This window comes from Musa acuminata, chromosome BXJ2-6 (genome assembly GCF_036884655.1).
Source record: "Musa acuminata AAA Group cultivar baxijiao chromosome BXJ2-6, Cavendish_Baxijiao_AAA, whole genome shotgun sequence".
Classification (NCBI taxonomy): Eukaryota; Viridiplantae; Streptophyta; class Magnoliopsida; order Zingiberales; family Musaceae; genus Musa; species Musa acuminata.
Genome location: NC_088343.1, coordinates 10,457,882 through 10,468,357, shown reverse-complemented (window position 1 = coordinate 10,468,357; position 10,476 = coordinate 10,457,882). Strand labels below are relative to the sequence as shown.

The 10,476-nt window shown below is 35.4% G+C and overlaps 2 protein-coding genes and 1 non-coding gene across 3 annotated transcripts; 1 reads left to right on the top strand and 2 right to left on the bottom strand.

Moving 5' to 3' along the window:
- Window positions 1-1,672: 1,672 nt before the first annotated feature.
- On the top strand, window positions 1,673-3,276 carry LOC135613837 (mannan endo-1,4-beta-mannosidase 5-like). The gene is made up of 5 exons (XM_065110856.1): window positions 1,673-1,999; window positions 2,087-2,281; window positions 2,367-2,489; window positions 2,584-2,792; window positions 2,895-3,276. The coding sequence occupies exons 1-5, from the start codon at window positions 1,673-1,675 to the stop codon at window positions 3,274-3,276; spliced, it is 1,236 nt and encodes a 411-aa protein (XP_064966928.1).
- Window positions 3,277-3,579: 303 nt separating this feature from the next.
- TRNAS-AGA (transfer RNA serine (anticodon AGA)) lies at window positions 3,580-3,661 on the bottom strand. Its single transcript has one exon. It is a non-coding gene; the product is annotated as a tRNA-Ser (tRNA).
- Window positions 3,662-4,228: 567 nt separating this feature from the next.
- On the bottom strand, window positions 4,229-7,091 carry LOC135613481 (uncharacterized). The gene is made up of 2 exons (XM_065110515.1): window positions 6,060-7,091; window positions 4,229-4,535 (listed from the first exon to the last, which is right to left on the bottom strand). Exons 1-2 carry the CDS (start codon window positions 6,951-6,953, stop codon window positions 4,419-4,421), a joined length of 1,011 nt encoding a protein of 336 aa, XP_064966587.1. The 5' UTR covers window positions 6,954-7,091; the 3' UTR covers window positions 4,229-4,418.
- Between the last annotated feature and the right edge of the window lie 3,385 nt (window positions 7,092-10,476).

Below are 10,476 nucleotides of genomic sequence, written 5' to 3'. Positions count from 1 at the left end.
CCCTTTATAAATGAACATAAATGTTATTTACTTATCACTTATTTAAACAAACTTTTCTTACTCCTTTTATATATTTTTTTGCTCTTCTTTTTTCTCCTCTTCTAATCGTCCAATGATCTTTTATTGATTAAAAATTTAAGGATAAAAAAGAAGTTGAGAAATATTTTTTTATGTTAGTTAGATTGATTTAATAATTTTAGGGTGACATCATGTTACAACTAAAAAGATCATATTTAAGGTATTTCTATAATAGCTAGGCAGGTCATATTCTAGGACTATAATTATTATTTTAGGTATTTATCTAAGTAAGGTCAATCTTCTTACATAATTTAAATGATAATATCTGAGTATTTGGCGACGATGTTATCGGCAAGGAGCCACATCAACAATGAGAAGATGAAATAAAGGGTTAAAAGGAAGAAGAAAAAAAGAAAACAAAAGGTAAGATCAATAATAGAAGGATTGTATATAGTAAAATAATATTTTTATTAATTTTTTATGAGTTGTCAATAGCAAAAGGGTTTCAATTGTAAAAATGGATGGTGAATAACAATTTCTTTCTTACCATAAAATCTTTTTTTTATTCTCCTCCTTATTCTTCTCTTAATTATCACAATAAAATCTTTTTCTTACCATAAAAAGGGATCAGAGGAGGATATGAGAAATAAATGTTTACGTTTGTTAGATCAATTTAATATTTTTAGGGTTTAATACATGACAAGCCCTAAAGATAATATTCCAGATGTTTTTACAAACAACTCAGAAGGTCATATTTCCAGCCTATAATTATTATTTTATTATTATTATAGATAATTGTATAAAGTAAGTGATAAAAAGAAAAAAACAGTATGTAGTTGGATTGTAAATAGTAAAATAATTTTTTTTATGAGTTATTTTGCTATTAGCAAAGGGGTTTCCATTAGTAAGAAGGGATCACAAATAACAAACTTCTTTAAAAACATATAATATTCCTAAGATACTAAATACTCTTAATTTATCACTTAATTTCAATAATTTTTTTAACTCATTCTATACAATCTCTTTTTTTTTTTTTGTTCTTCTTCTTCTTTTAACATCATTCATCGATGACAACGATATAAAGATATTTATTAGATCAATTTAACATTTTACAATTTTAATATATCAAATTACAAGTCTAAAAGATAATATTCTAGACCTATAAATATTAAAATTATATTTTATTTTTTATATAATTGAATGAAGTAAATGAGTCGTCCTTAGAAAATGTCTTTCTATTCAATCTTCTTTTTTTCCTTCTTCTTGTTTTTCTCTTAATCGTCGAAACATCTTTCATCGACGAAAACGATATGAAGTTCGAAGAGAAAGATGTGAAAAATATTTTTTTATATTTGTTAGATCAATTTAACGTTTTAAAATTTAATATATCACATTACAAGTCTAAAAGATAATATTCGGGACCTATAAATATTAAAATTATATTTTATTTTTTATATAATTGGATGAAGTAAAAGAGTTGCTCTTAGAATCTCATGCGCTTTCTTCTTATTGCAGATAACAGCTGACAACAAACAAATACCTTCTTGTATATGACGTACGATTAAATCCTCGCCATTTTTGCACTACCTCGTTCTCGATCTATAAATCTGATCCCCGCAGACCCTCAGTGATATCACGGCGCACTTCCACCAAAATGGCTAGTTTTGTCGTCGGACTGCGCCGCTTCCTCGGCGCTCTCGCACTCTTGCTTCTCGCTCATCAAGCAGCGGCGGCAGAGCCACTCGCGTTCGTCGGGAGAAGTGGCTCCAAGTTAGTCGTCAACGGCTCCCCCTTCCTCTTCAACGGGTTCAACGCATACTGGCTGATGAACGTCGCGTCGGAGGACCAGGCGAAGGTCTCCAAGACCCTGAGCGACGCTGCGGCGGCCGGGCTCACCGTGTGCCGAACGTGGGCGTTCAACGACGGCGGCAACGCCGCGTTGCAGTCGTCGCCGGGGGTCTACAACGAGAAAATGTTCCAGGTGCGTCCTGCCTCCGCTTCCTTCCCATATCGCAACGCTGTCGACAAGCGTTCGTGTGGCGACCTCAATCCATCCTCGTCTCTTTAGGGGCTCGACTTCGCCGTCTCGGAGGCCAAAAATCACGGTATCCGTCTCGTTATGAGCCTGATCAACAACTTCAAGGACTTCGGCGGCAAAACTCAGTATGTACAATGGGCTCGCGACGCAGGTGAGGCCATAAAAACCGATGATGACTTCTACACCAATGCCAAAGTGAAGCAGTACTACAAGAACCATGTCCTGGTAAATTACGCGCCGTATCATATCATATCATATTCATGTATGTCGATGAAATTGATCTCAACTCTCTTCCTCTTCTCTCCTGCAGAAGGTGCTAACACGAGTCAACACCATCACCAAAGTAGCCTACAAAGACGATCCCACCATCATGACGTGGGATCTAATGAACGAACCGCGCTGTCCATCAGAACCCTCCGGCCAAACAGTCACGGTGAGAACCCTCTCGTTAGCATCAACCACAGCAGGGAATGCTGCTGCTGCATTCATTAGTGTCATCGTTTGAGTTAAGCGATTGCATCGAGCAGGCGTGGGTTAAGGAGATGGCAGCGTACACGAAGTCCATCGACAGCAAGCACTTGTTGCAGGTAGGATTCGAGGGTTTCTACGGGAGTTCCACCCCGGACAAGATCGGGCTCTACAACCCTGGTGGCTACAAGTATGGCACGGACTTCATCATCGGCAATCAAGTCAATGAGATCGACTACACCACCATCCATGCTTACCCGGATGCATGGTAGACCGCATTGATAAATTCATATATATATATATATATATATATATATATATATATATATATATATGGTAGACCGCATTGATGTTCTTTCTCCTACGGTAGGCTCCCACAGAAGTCGGAGGAGGAGCGGAAGACGTTCCTGCAGCAGTGGATTTCGAGCCACTTCAACGACTCCGTGAATGTCATCGGCAAGCCAATGGTGTTCGAGGAGTTCGGGAAGTCGACGACGACTCCGGGATACTCGCAGAAGGTCCGCGACGACTTCTTGTCCTACGTCTACGGCATGATCTACAGCGACGCCGAGACCAGCGGCGGGTCCTTCAGCGGCGGGCTACTATGGCAGATCATGGGCGAGGGGATGCAGTCATACTACGACGGGTTCGCCATCGTGCTGCCTCGGGATTCAACGACGACGGCGGTGATAAAGAAACAGTCGGACGCCATGGCGGCGCTCAAGAACAGGCTGAGCGGCTCTCGTCATTAGAGGCCTCTCTCGATACCTCGTTGCTTTTGCCATCCGATTCGAAATTATTATGATAACAAAAAAATAAAGTTATTATGATGACAACAAAACGCATGTCCTGATATCATCATGATAACAAATTTATAGTCATCAAATTTCTCGTTTTTTGATATTGTTTGAGGATGTTAACTTATTATTATCGTGTTCTTTTATAATAATAATAATAATAAATAAATAAATAAATAAATAAATAAATCATATAAAGAAACTTAAAATTAGCGAAAATAAAAAAATAAAGAAACTTTAAATTAATGAAAATAAAAACGTGAACGGCAGGATTCGAACCTGCGCGGTCAAAGACCATATGATTTCTAGTCATACCCGATAACCACTCCGGCACGTCCACGGTGACGTGTCATCTTTCATTATCACTTATTAATAATAAAATTAATTAATTAATTAAAAAATTAAGAAAACGGAAATACAATAATTATTAGTTCTATTGTCCAATTTATAAGGTCTATCATAATTTTTTTTAAATAATCTTTATTGGAATTAAGGTCGTGAGGAAATCCTTTAGCCTAGTAAAAAATTGGAGATCTCACTCTAATTGCATACTCGTTAGCAAAAATAACTTAGGTTAATCATACATGATTCATGTTTGTCGAACTATCTTTGTTACGTAGTGGTGTCAGATTAGACGAGAATATATCAAACTAATATCCAACATAGTTAAAGAGTTCAAAATGGCACAACAAGTTTTTTTATAGTCAAATAAAACCATGTGAAAGATCACCCGATCAATGAAACGAGCATTTGATTTGACAAATTACATCAGCATTGCGGAAGCAACACTAATACACAGAAGATAAAGGTTGGAAATAATCAGGCCAATCACTCATAAAATTGCCCCTAATGCTAGGTAAAGAAAAAGGAGGGAAAAGCACGTTTAGATCAAACCTCTTAATTTCCATCTATTGCCCTGTGAAAGGCCTGTATCAATCATAAAGATACTTCACAATGCAGATAACACTCATTAAACAGGAGAACACTACCATAATAAGTGAAAAGAAGAAATCTACAACTTCACAGGTATATGGTCAGCTACCAATGTGCAATATGTGTAATTAGTACTCTATCATTTCGGCATTCCGTATCTCATCTCATCTCAACGACAATACAGGCTTTCGAGACACATCACCGCCTTCTAGAAAAGCTTTTATGACAGACACATTTCTTCTGGTCGGCGATGCTGCATCAACAGTAAGCTGAGGCGCCATCTGCAAAACTTAACATGTATCAACGAAACTGGAGATTCGTTCACCGAAATGTTTGCTGACAGGAAACTTAAATCTAAGCTATGTTGATTGAAATATTCTATCGAGTAAAACATCTAGGTAAAGAACATACGAGAAAGATTGCTTCGGAAAGTACTTTGCTCCAGCAGACAGAAGGAAAAATGATTTCGAAATGTATCAAACAACAAGAGATTTTGTAGCATAATTAAACATACTTGACCATTGTGATGAAGTCTTTTATGCATTTGATATAGTTAAACAGAAATTGATATGGTGGGAGATGGCATATATTGTGTGCATCAGTTATTAGTTGATTCACAATCAACAACTGTCTTGTCACCTCAGATATCATTTTCTACCTTATTAAGCACTTGAAGAATTGTTAAGAGTTCATTAGTTCCTTGGTGCACACTATCATTTTGTCTAATTTGAAAACTCATTTTCATCTGAAGAAAACTCAACCATAGTTCAGTATTTTCCTACAACATGGTTGGTGCATCTCTAAGCAATACCCTTCTTGAATCAGATTTTTTAAACAATAAAATGATTTTTTGTTCTTGCTGCATTGCAGGGATAATGCAAATTGTTCTTTGTATACGTGAAGGACCAATTTGTCCCAAATGACCAACAGATTTCTCTTCCGAATCAATTCGGAGTTTCTACATGCATGTTTTTCTCAAAAGCATAAGAGGTTAGCACTAAGATCAGTTACTAGAGGATTAAATCAATTAAATTACTTTGTCATATATGGTAATGCAATAGCAAATTGAATTTAAGAAATATTCAATATTTAAAATCAAAAAATAAAATGATCCACATCCTAAAAGAGCTTAATGTTCTAACTGGAATATAGCAGTAAACAAAGAATAAAAAAATTGACTTCAAAGAACAAAATGAACACACATCCTGGAAGCAGCACAGTGTGCTACTGGAATACCAAGAAGCTATACTCAATGGTCAATTTACTTAGAGATCATTAAGAAAAATTCGTAACACATGTAATGTGAATCAAGTATGAAAGGAATAGTGTTCGATGAATGAAAGTGTGATTCTATTGATGGAAGATTGACTCAAGCCTTTACTTAATTGAGCAACGGAGGTAAAAAGCATGCATTTCAAATGAAATTGATTCTATTGACACAATAACAAATTTTGAGGCTCTTAATTGCGTTTAGATTCTTCACATAAAGATAATAAGACTGTATTTGGGTAATGGTTGGAGAAAAGAATTTGAATGAATGTACACTTCTGAATATTTGGTAAACAAAATCTGCATTTTAAATATGTATTGACGTAAATATTCTTTTTTATAAAATCATATTTTAAAAGTCTAATAATTGTTTTATGATAAATTTATCTTTTTAATATTTTAATATTTATTCAAAAGTGAATAGATTTTTTTTATTTGAATTATAAGTAAATAGTAAATCCATATCCCTAAGATATATGAATCTACCAAGCACAAAATTTCCCCTGCTATTTGCTCGAAAGCAGAGATGAGCTCACCTTGTCACCCGTCAAAGCCCTATGCGAAACGCTTGGGTTCTCCTGTTTGATACTGTTGAGCATTCTTCCCAGCACGGCGAACCCCACGAAGGCGGCGAGGACTGAGACTGACCAAATCGGCTTCACCTTAAACAGGTTAAGTTTCAGGTTTCGGAATGGCATCGACCACCACATCACTCCTCTCCTCTCTTCTCCACAACAACCACTAATACCAGAAGCATCGGTCTCCCCATACTCCTCTTTCAACTCCTCAATCTCATCTGATGTCAACTCCAAGTCTTCCTCATGCTCCATCTCGTTAGCCCCACGAATGCCGTCGATCCCGTTAGAGCACGACTCTTTCAGGATCAGGTCATCACTAGAACTCGATTGCGTCATCGAGTCCCCTCCATCGCTTGAATCGATCATCTGCCTCTCGTTGGAATCTTCGAGATCGGAGACCACCGTTTCGTCTCCCCGTTCAGCAGCACGCTGCGTCATCAAATCCCCTCCATGCCTCAAATCGATCGTCTTTGTCTCGTCATCGGAGTTGGAACCCTCGTGATCGTAGCCAGCCATTGCCTCTCCGTGGCTCCAATCGATCATCTTCGTCTCGTACTCGGCGTTGGAATCCTCGCGATAGGAAACCACCAATTCCTCTCGTCCGTCAGCAGCACGCTCGGAATCTGAATCAGGAAAGCCCCATCTGAGGTAATCGGAATCGAGTCCCCCATCTCCGCTCTCCTCCTCCTCCTGCTCCTCCGACGAGGATGGGGTGGGCGTCCTCGCGTCGGAATCAAAGTTCTCGGACCTGACGTCATCCGCGGTTCCATGTATAACTACGAAGCCGTCACTCGCGGCGGCGGCGGAGGAGGACAGAACTACCCAGTCTTCGAACTCACGCACTGCCTCCATATCAGAACTAACGATGGAGGAGCGTCAATGGCGGCCTGTGTACCTCACGGGGCACGCTTGATTCGACGTGGAAGTGTTTGCAGAGAGAGCACAGCAGGGCGTTATTGAGTCCACCGACGAGGGAAGGATCGAGCGGAAAGAGAACAACGAAAAAAGATGACAGATTTCTCTCTCTCTCTCTTTATATATATATATATCAGCTTGTCGGTAACTCTGAGAAGATTAATTTGTTTGTTATTAGTTGCATGATTAAAGCAATTTAATTTGGATAACTTGAGATAAAAATAACTAAATAAGTAGTTTAAATTGTGGACAGAATTAGAATAAGTTAAATTAATTTTAATTATGTTATATTTATTTATTAAAGAAATCTATATTTACTGATTTTATAGTAAATCATAAAATTATGGGATGGTTGAGTGTTGAGATGGAAACTTCAAATTTCTAAAGGTAGGAAAATTTGAAGAGAGGAAAACAACAGATTAAGTAGTTTGGGTCGATTTGGATCTTCATAAAATTAGTTAGGATTGAAATATTCAACAAAGTTATAATTTTCTTTGATTTTTACATCTTCAAAGTCAACGACGGTTATGTATTGTATTTACAGACTTTTATTTTTATATTTGATTTTTGTTATCGCCTATAAACTCAACAATAACATACAAAGAAGCTTTTTTTATCTTAGGCTAATAAATTTGCTATTTTTATTCATATTTAAGACAAGTTAATAGAGGAAAACCCTTATTTATGTAGAAAATGTTCACTAGTCAAAGTTTTTGAGTTGAACATATCACACACAAAAGAAAATATTCGTATATTTTTTATCCTACGTAAACACATCATGATGTATTGATCGCGTCTAATATTTTAGATGTGTAGTATCTCAAGTGAATAAATCTGACGTAAAAAGGATGTGTTGGTTATTTTAGGTGAATAAATCTAATGTAAAAAAGGATGTTATGTTTTATTTTTTTTTTTATTATGGTTACATTAGATACAGCTAAAAGAACACATTGGTTACATTAAATATTTTATATATTTTTTTATTATGGACAAATATTTCACACACAAAGGGGACGTATTGGTTGTGTCGAGCTTTTCAAATGCTTCATCTTGGGTAGATTTATAATGCTCATGAAAAACTCATTAGTCGCGTTGGATGATATGACATCAAATAAGTATATTATATATTTATGTTATCAGCTTTAATATATTTTCATTCGCCTTATGTTAATGATGCTTATAGAATTCTGATATGGGCTGTGAGAGGTTGGTCGGTTCTGATAATGATGTTTGTGTTGTAAGATGAGCAATAATGAGTCACTCTTCATTTGGTGGTTGAGCTTTGTTGTATTAAAGAGAATATTACGTCTCGGTAATTGGTAGATCAAAAATACATTATTTCATTCTTTCTACCTTATCGATCTAAACAAGTCATGTATTACTTAACCAAGTCGTATTTAAAATGTCTTAATTGTACGACCATCGTTCTTCTAATGAATCTTATCTTTGGTGTTCTTAGTGTATGAATGCTTATGAAGTAGTCATGGAGAACTTCGTCTGACTATGCTACTATGCAAAGTGTTGCAGGTCCATCATCACGAAATCAATATATTTATTAATAAAATTTTTAAGATAATTGATATGAATGAGACAGTTTATGTTATTGCATTGAGATATTTAAGGATATATCTCAAGGATTATTAGAATTGTCTCGTAAATGATATCTCAATCGTATCTTGGAGGGATTTAATATATAATTTTGCTCAGCTAATTATATACCTATTACTAAAGGTTAAAAATTCAGTCAAAACCAATACCCGAAAAATGACTTAGAAAAAAATAAAGTAAAAATAGTCCTTATGGGTGCACAGTTGAAAGTCTATTATATATGCCCAAACATGTACAAGACCATATATCAATTTTGCAATTGTAATGTTGGAAAGATACCAAAGTAACCCAGGAATGAAACATTGAAAAATTACAAAGAAAGTAATAAGATATCTGCAACACATACAGGAGATCAAATTAGCTTGAAGTAACAGGATTTTCAGTAACAATGGAAGCCATTGAAGATATTTTGTGATAATACTGGAATAGTTTTCTTCTCTAAGAATGGTAAGTACTCTAGTGGTTCCAAACACATCGAGATAAAGTACTTGATAGTTAAAAAAAGAGTCTAGAAATAACAAGTATAAGAATCCGAGCATCACTATGATGATTACTCATCCATTGACAAAAGCTTTACAGTATAAAATATTTAAAGAACATGTTCTGAGAATGAGACTTGTGAGCAAGTCATATGCATATTTGTTTCTACTATCTTGTTTATATTTATGTGAATGTTATTATTAACATTTTTTTTTATGTGAATGTTATTATTAACATTTTTCTTACTTAATTAAAGTTATTTGTTTCTATTATCTTGTTTACATTTATGTTTATGCATATTATAGTTCAATGTAACAATAGGATTGTCTTAACAAGATAAATTACAGGGATCATTATGGACTATATTAGAAAAGAGTAATAATATTGTGGTACATAGAAGGGAGTATGACATTAATGATATACAACCGCTATGACTCGCATTGATAGTTGGACTTAATATAGTATTATTGTTCTTATTAGACTTGTTGGCTTATTTTAAAATTTTATGGTCATATATAAAATACATTTCAAAAATTCTTTGGAATACAATTAAGTAAAATTATTTTTAAATAATTTTTATTTTATTTATTTTGATTTTGAATATCTCTTTTATATCTTATCAATTAATAAACCAAGTGGGAGAATGTTTGATTTTGTGGTCCTTTATAATTGGATAAGATATATATAATATAACTAATTGGATTCTAATAAAATATATTGGCCAATAGAAAAGAAGTCCACTTAAAATAGGATTCCTTAGGAGATAAACGGGAGAAAATCTCATAATTACTTATTCTAGACTCTTTGCTCTCGTCTATAAATAGATAGGACCTACAGGGATTGAAAAGTAGATATACATCTCTCACAAAAGTTATAGTTGAGGGATTACAGTATCTCTCTCAACTCTTCTCCCTAAACCATTAATCTAGCCCTATGAAAGGATAGGAACGATCTAGTTCCTCTTTGCATATTGACGGTGTCTTTATAGATCAAACAGAGATCTATTTGGGATTGCATCAAAAGGTACATATCGTTAAACCAGATCTAAGTATTTGATTTTAATCATGACATGACGGTGTCTTTTCAGATCAAACATAGATCTATTTGGGATTGCATCAAAAGGTACGTATCGTTAAACTAGATCTAAGTATTTGATTTTAATCATGACATAAAATATTATTTTAGCATTTAATATAGCATATTAAAGTTTTTATGCTTACGAAGGGTCCCACAAGGACGCATGGTGTTCCCACTCCTCTAGCTCGCTCACCTCAAGGTTGCAAGCTGATGGGCTCAGCAGTAGCGCCTCTGCCAGCTCCACCGACATCTTGGGTGAGTCCAACCCCAGCTCGTCATTGTTAGGATCGAGAGC

What these genes read in the sequence shown, in the direction of transcription:
- LOC135613837 (XM_065110856.1), top strand. Translation starts at nt 1,673, where the DNA reads ATGGCTAGTTTTGTCGTCGGACTGCGCCGCTTCCTCGGCGCTCTCGCA. An exon ending in ACTACAAGAACCATGTCCTG is followed by an intron (nt 2,282 to 2,366) that starts GTAAATTACGCG and finishes TCTCTCCTGCAG; the next exon opens with AAGGTGCTAACACGAGTCAA. An exon ending in CCTCCGGCCAAACAGTCACG is followed by an intron (nt 2,490 to 2,583) that starts GTGAGAACCCTC and finishes TGCATCGAGCAG; the next exon opens with GCGTGGGTTAAGGAGATGGC.
- LOC135613481 (XM_065110515.1), bottom strand. Translation starts at nt 6,953, where the DNA reads ATGGAGGCAGTGCGTGAGTTCGAAGACTGGGTAGTTCTGTCCTCCTCC. An exon ending in GGGCTTTGACGGGTGACAAG is followed by an intron (nt 4,536 to 6,059) that starts GTGAGCTCATCT and finishes TAAGTTTTGCAG; the next exon opens with ATGGCGCCTCAGCTTACTGT.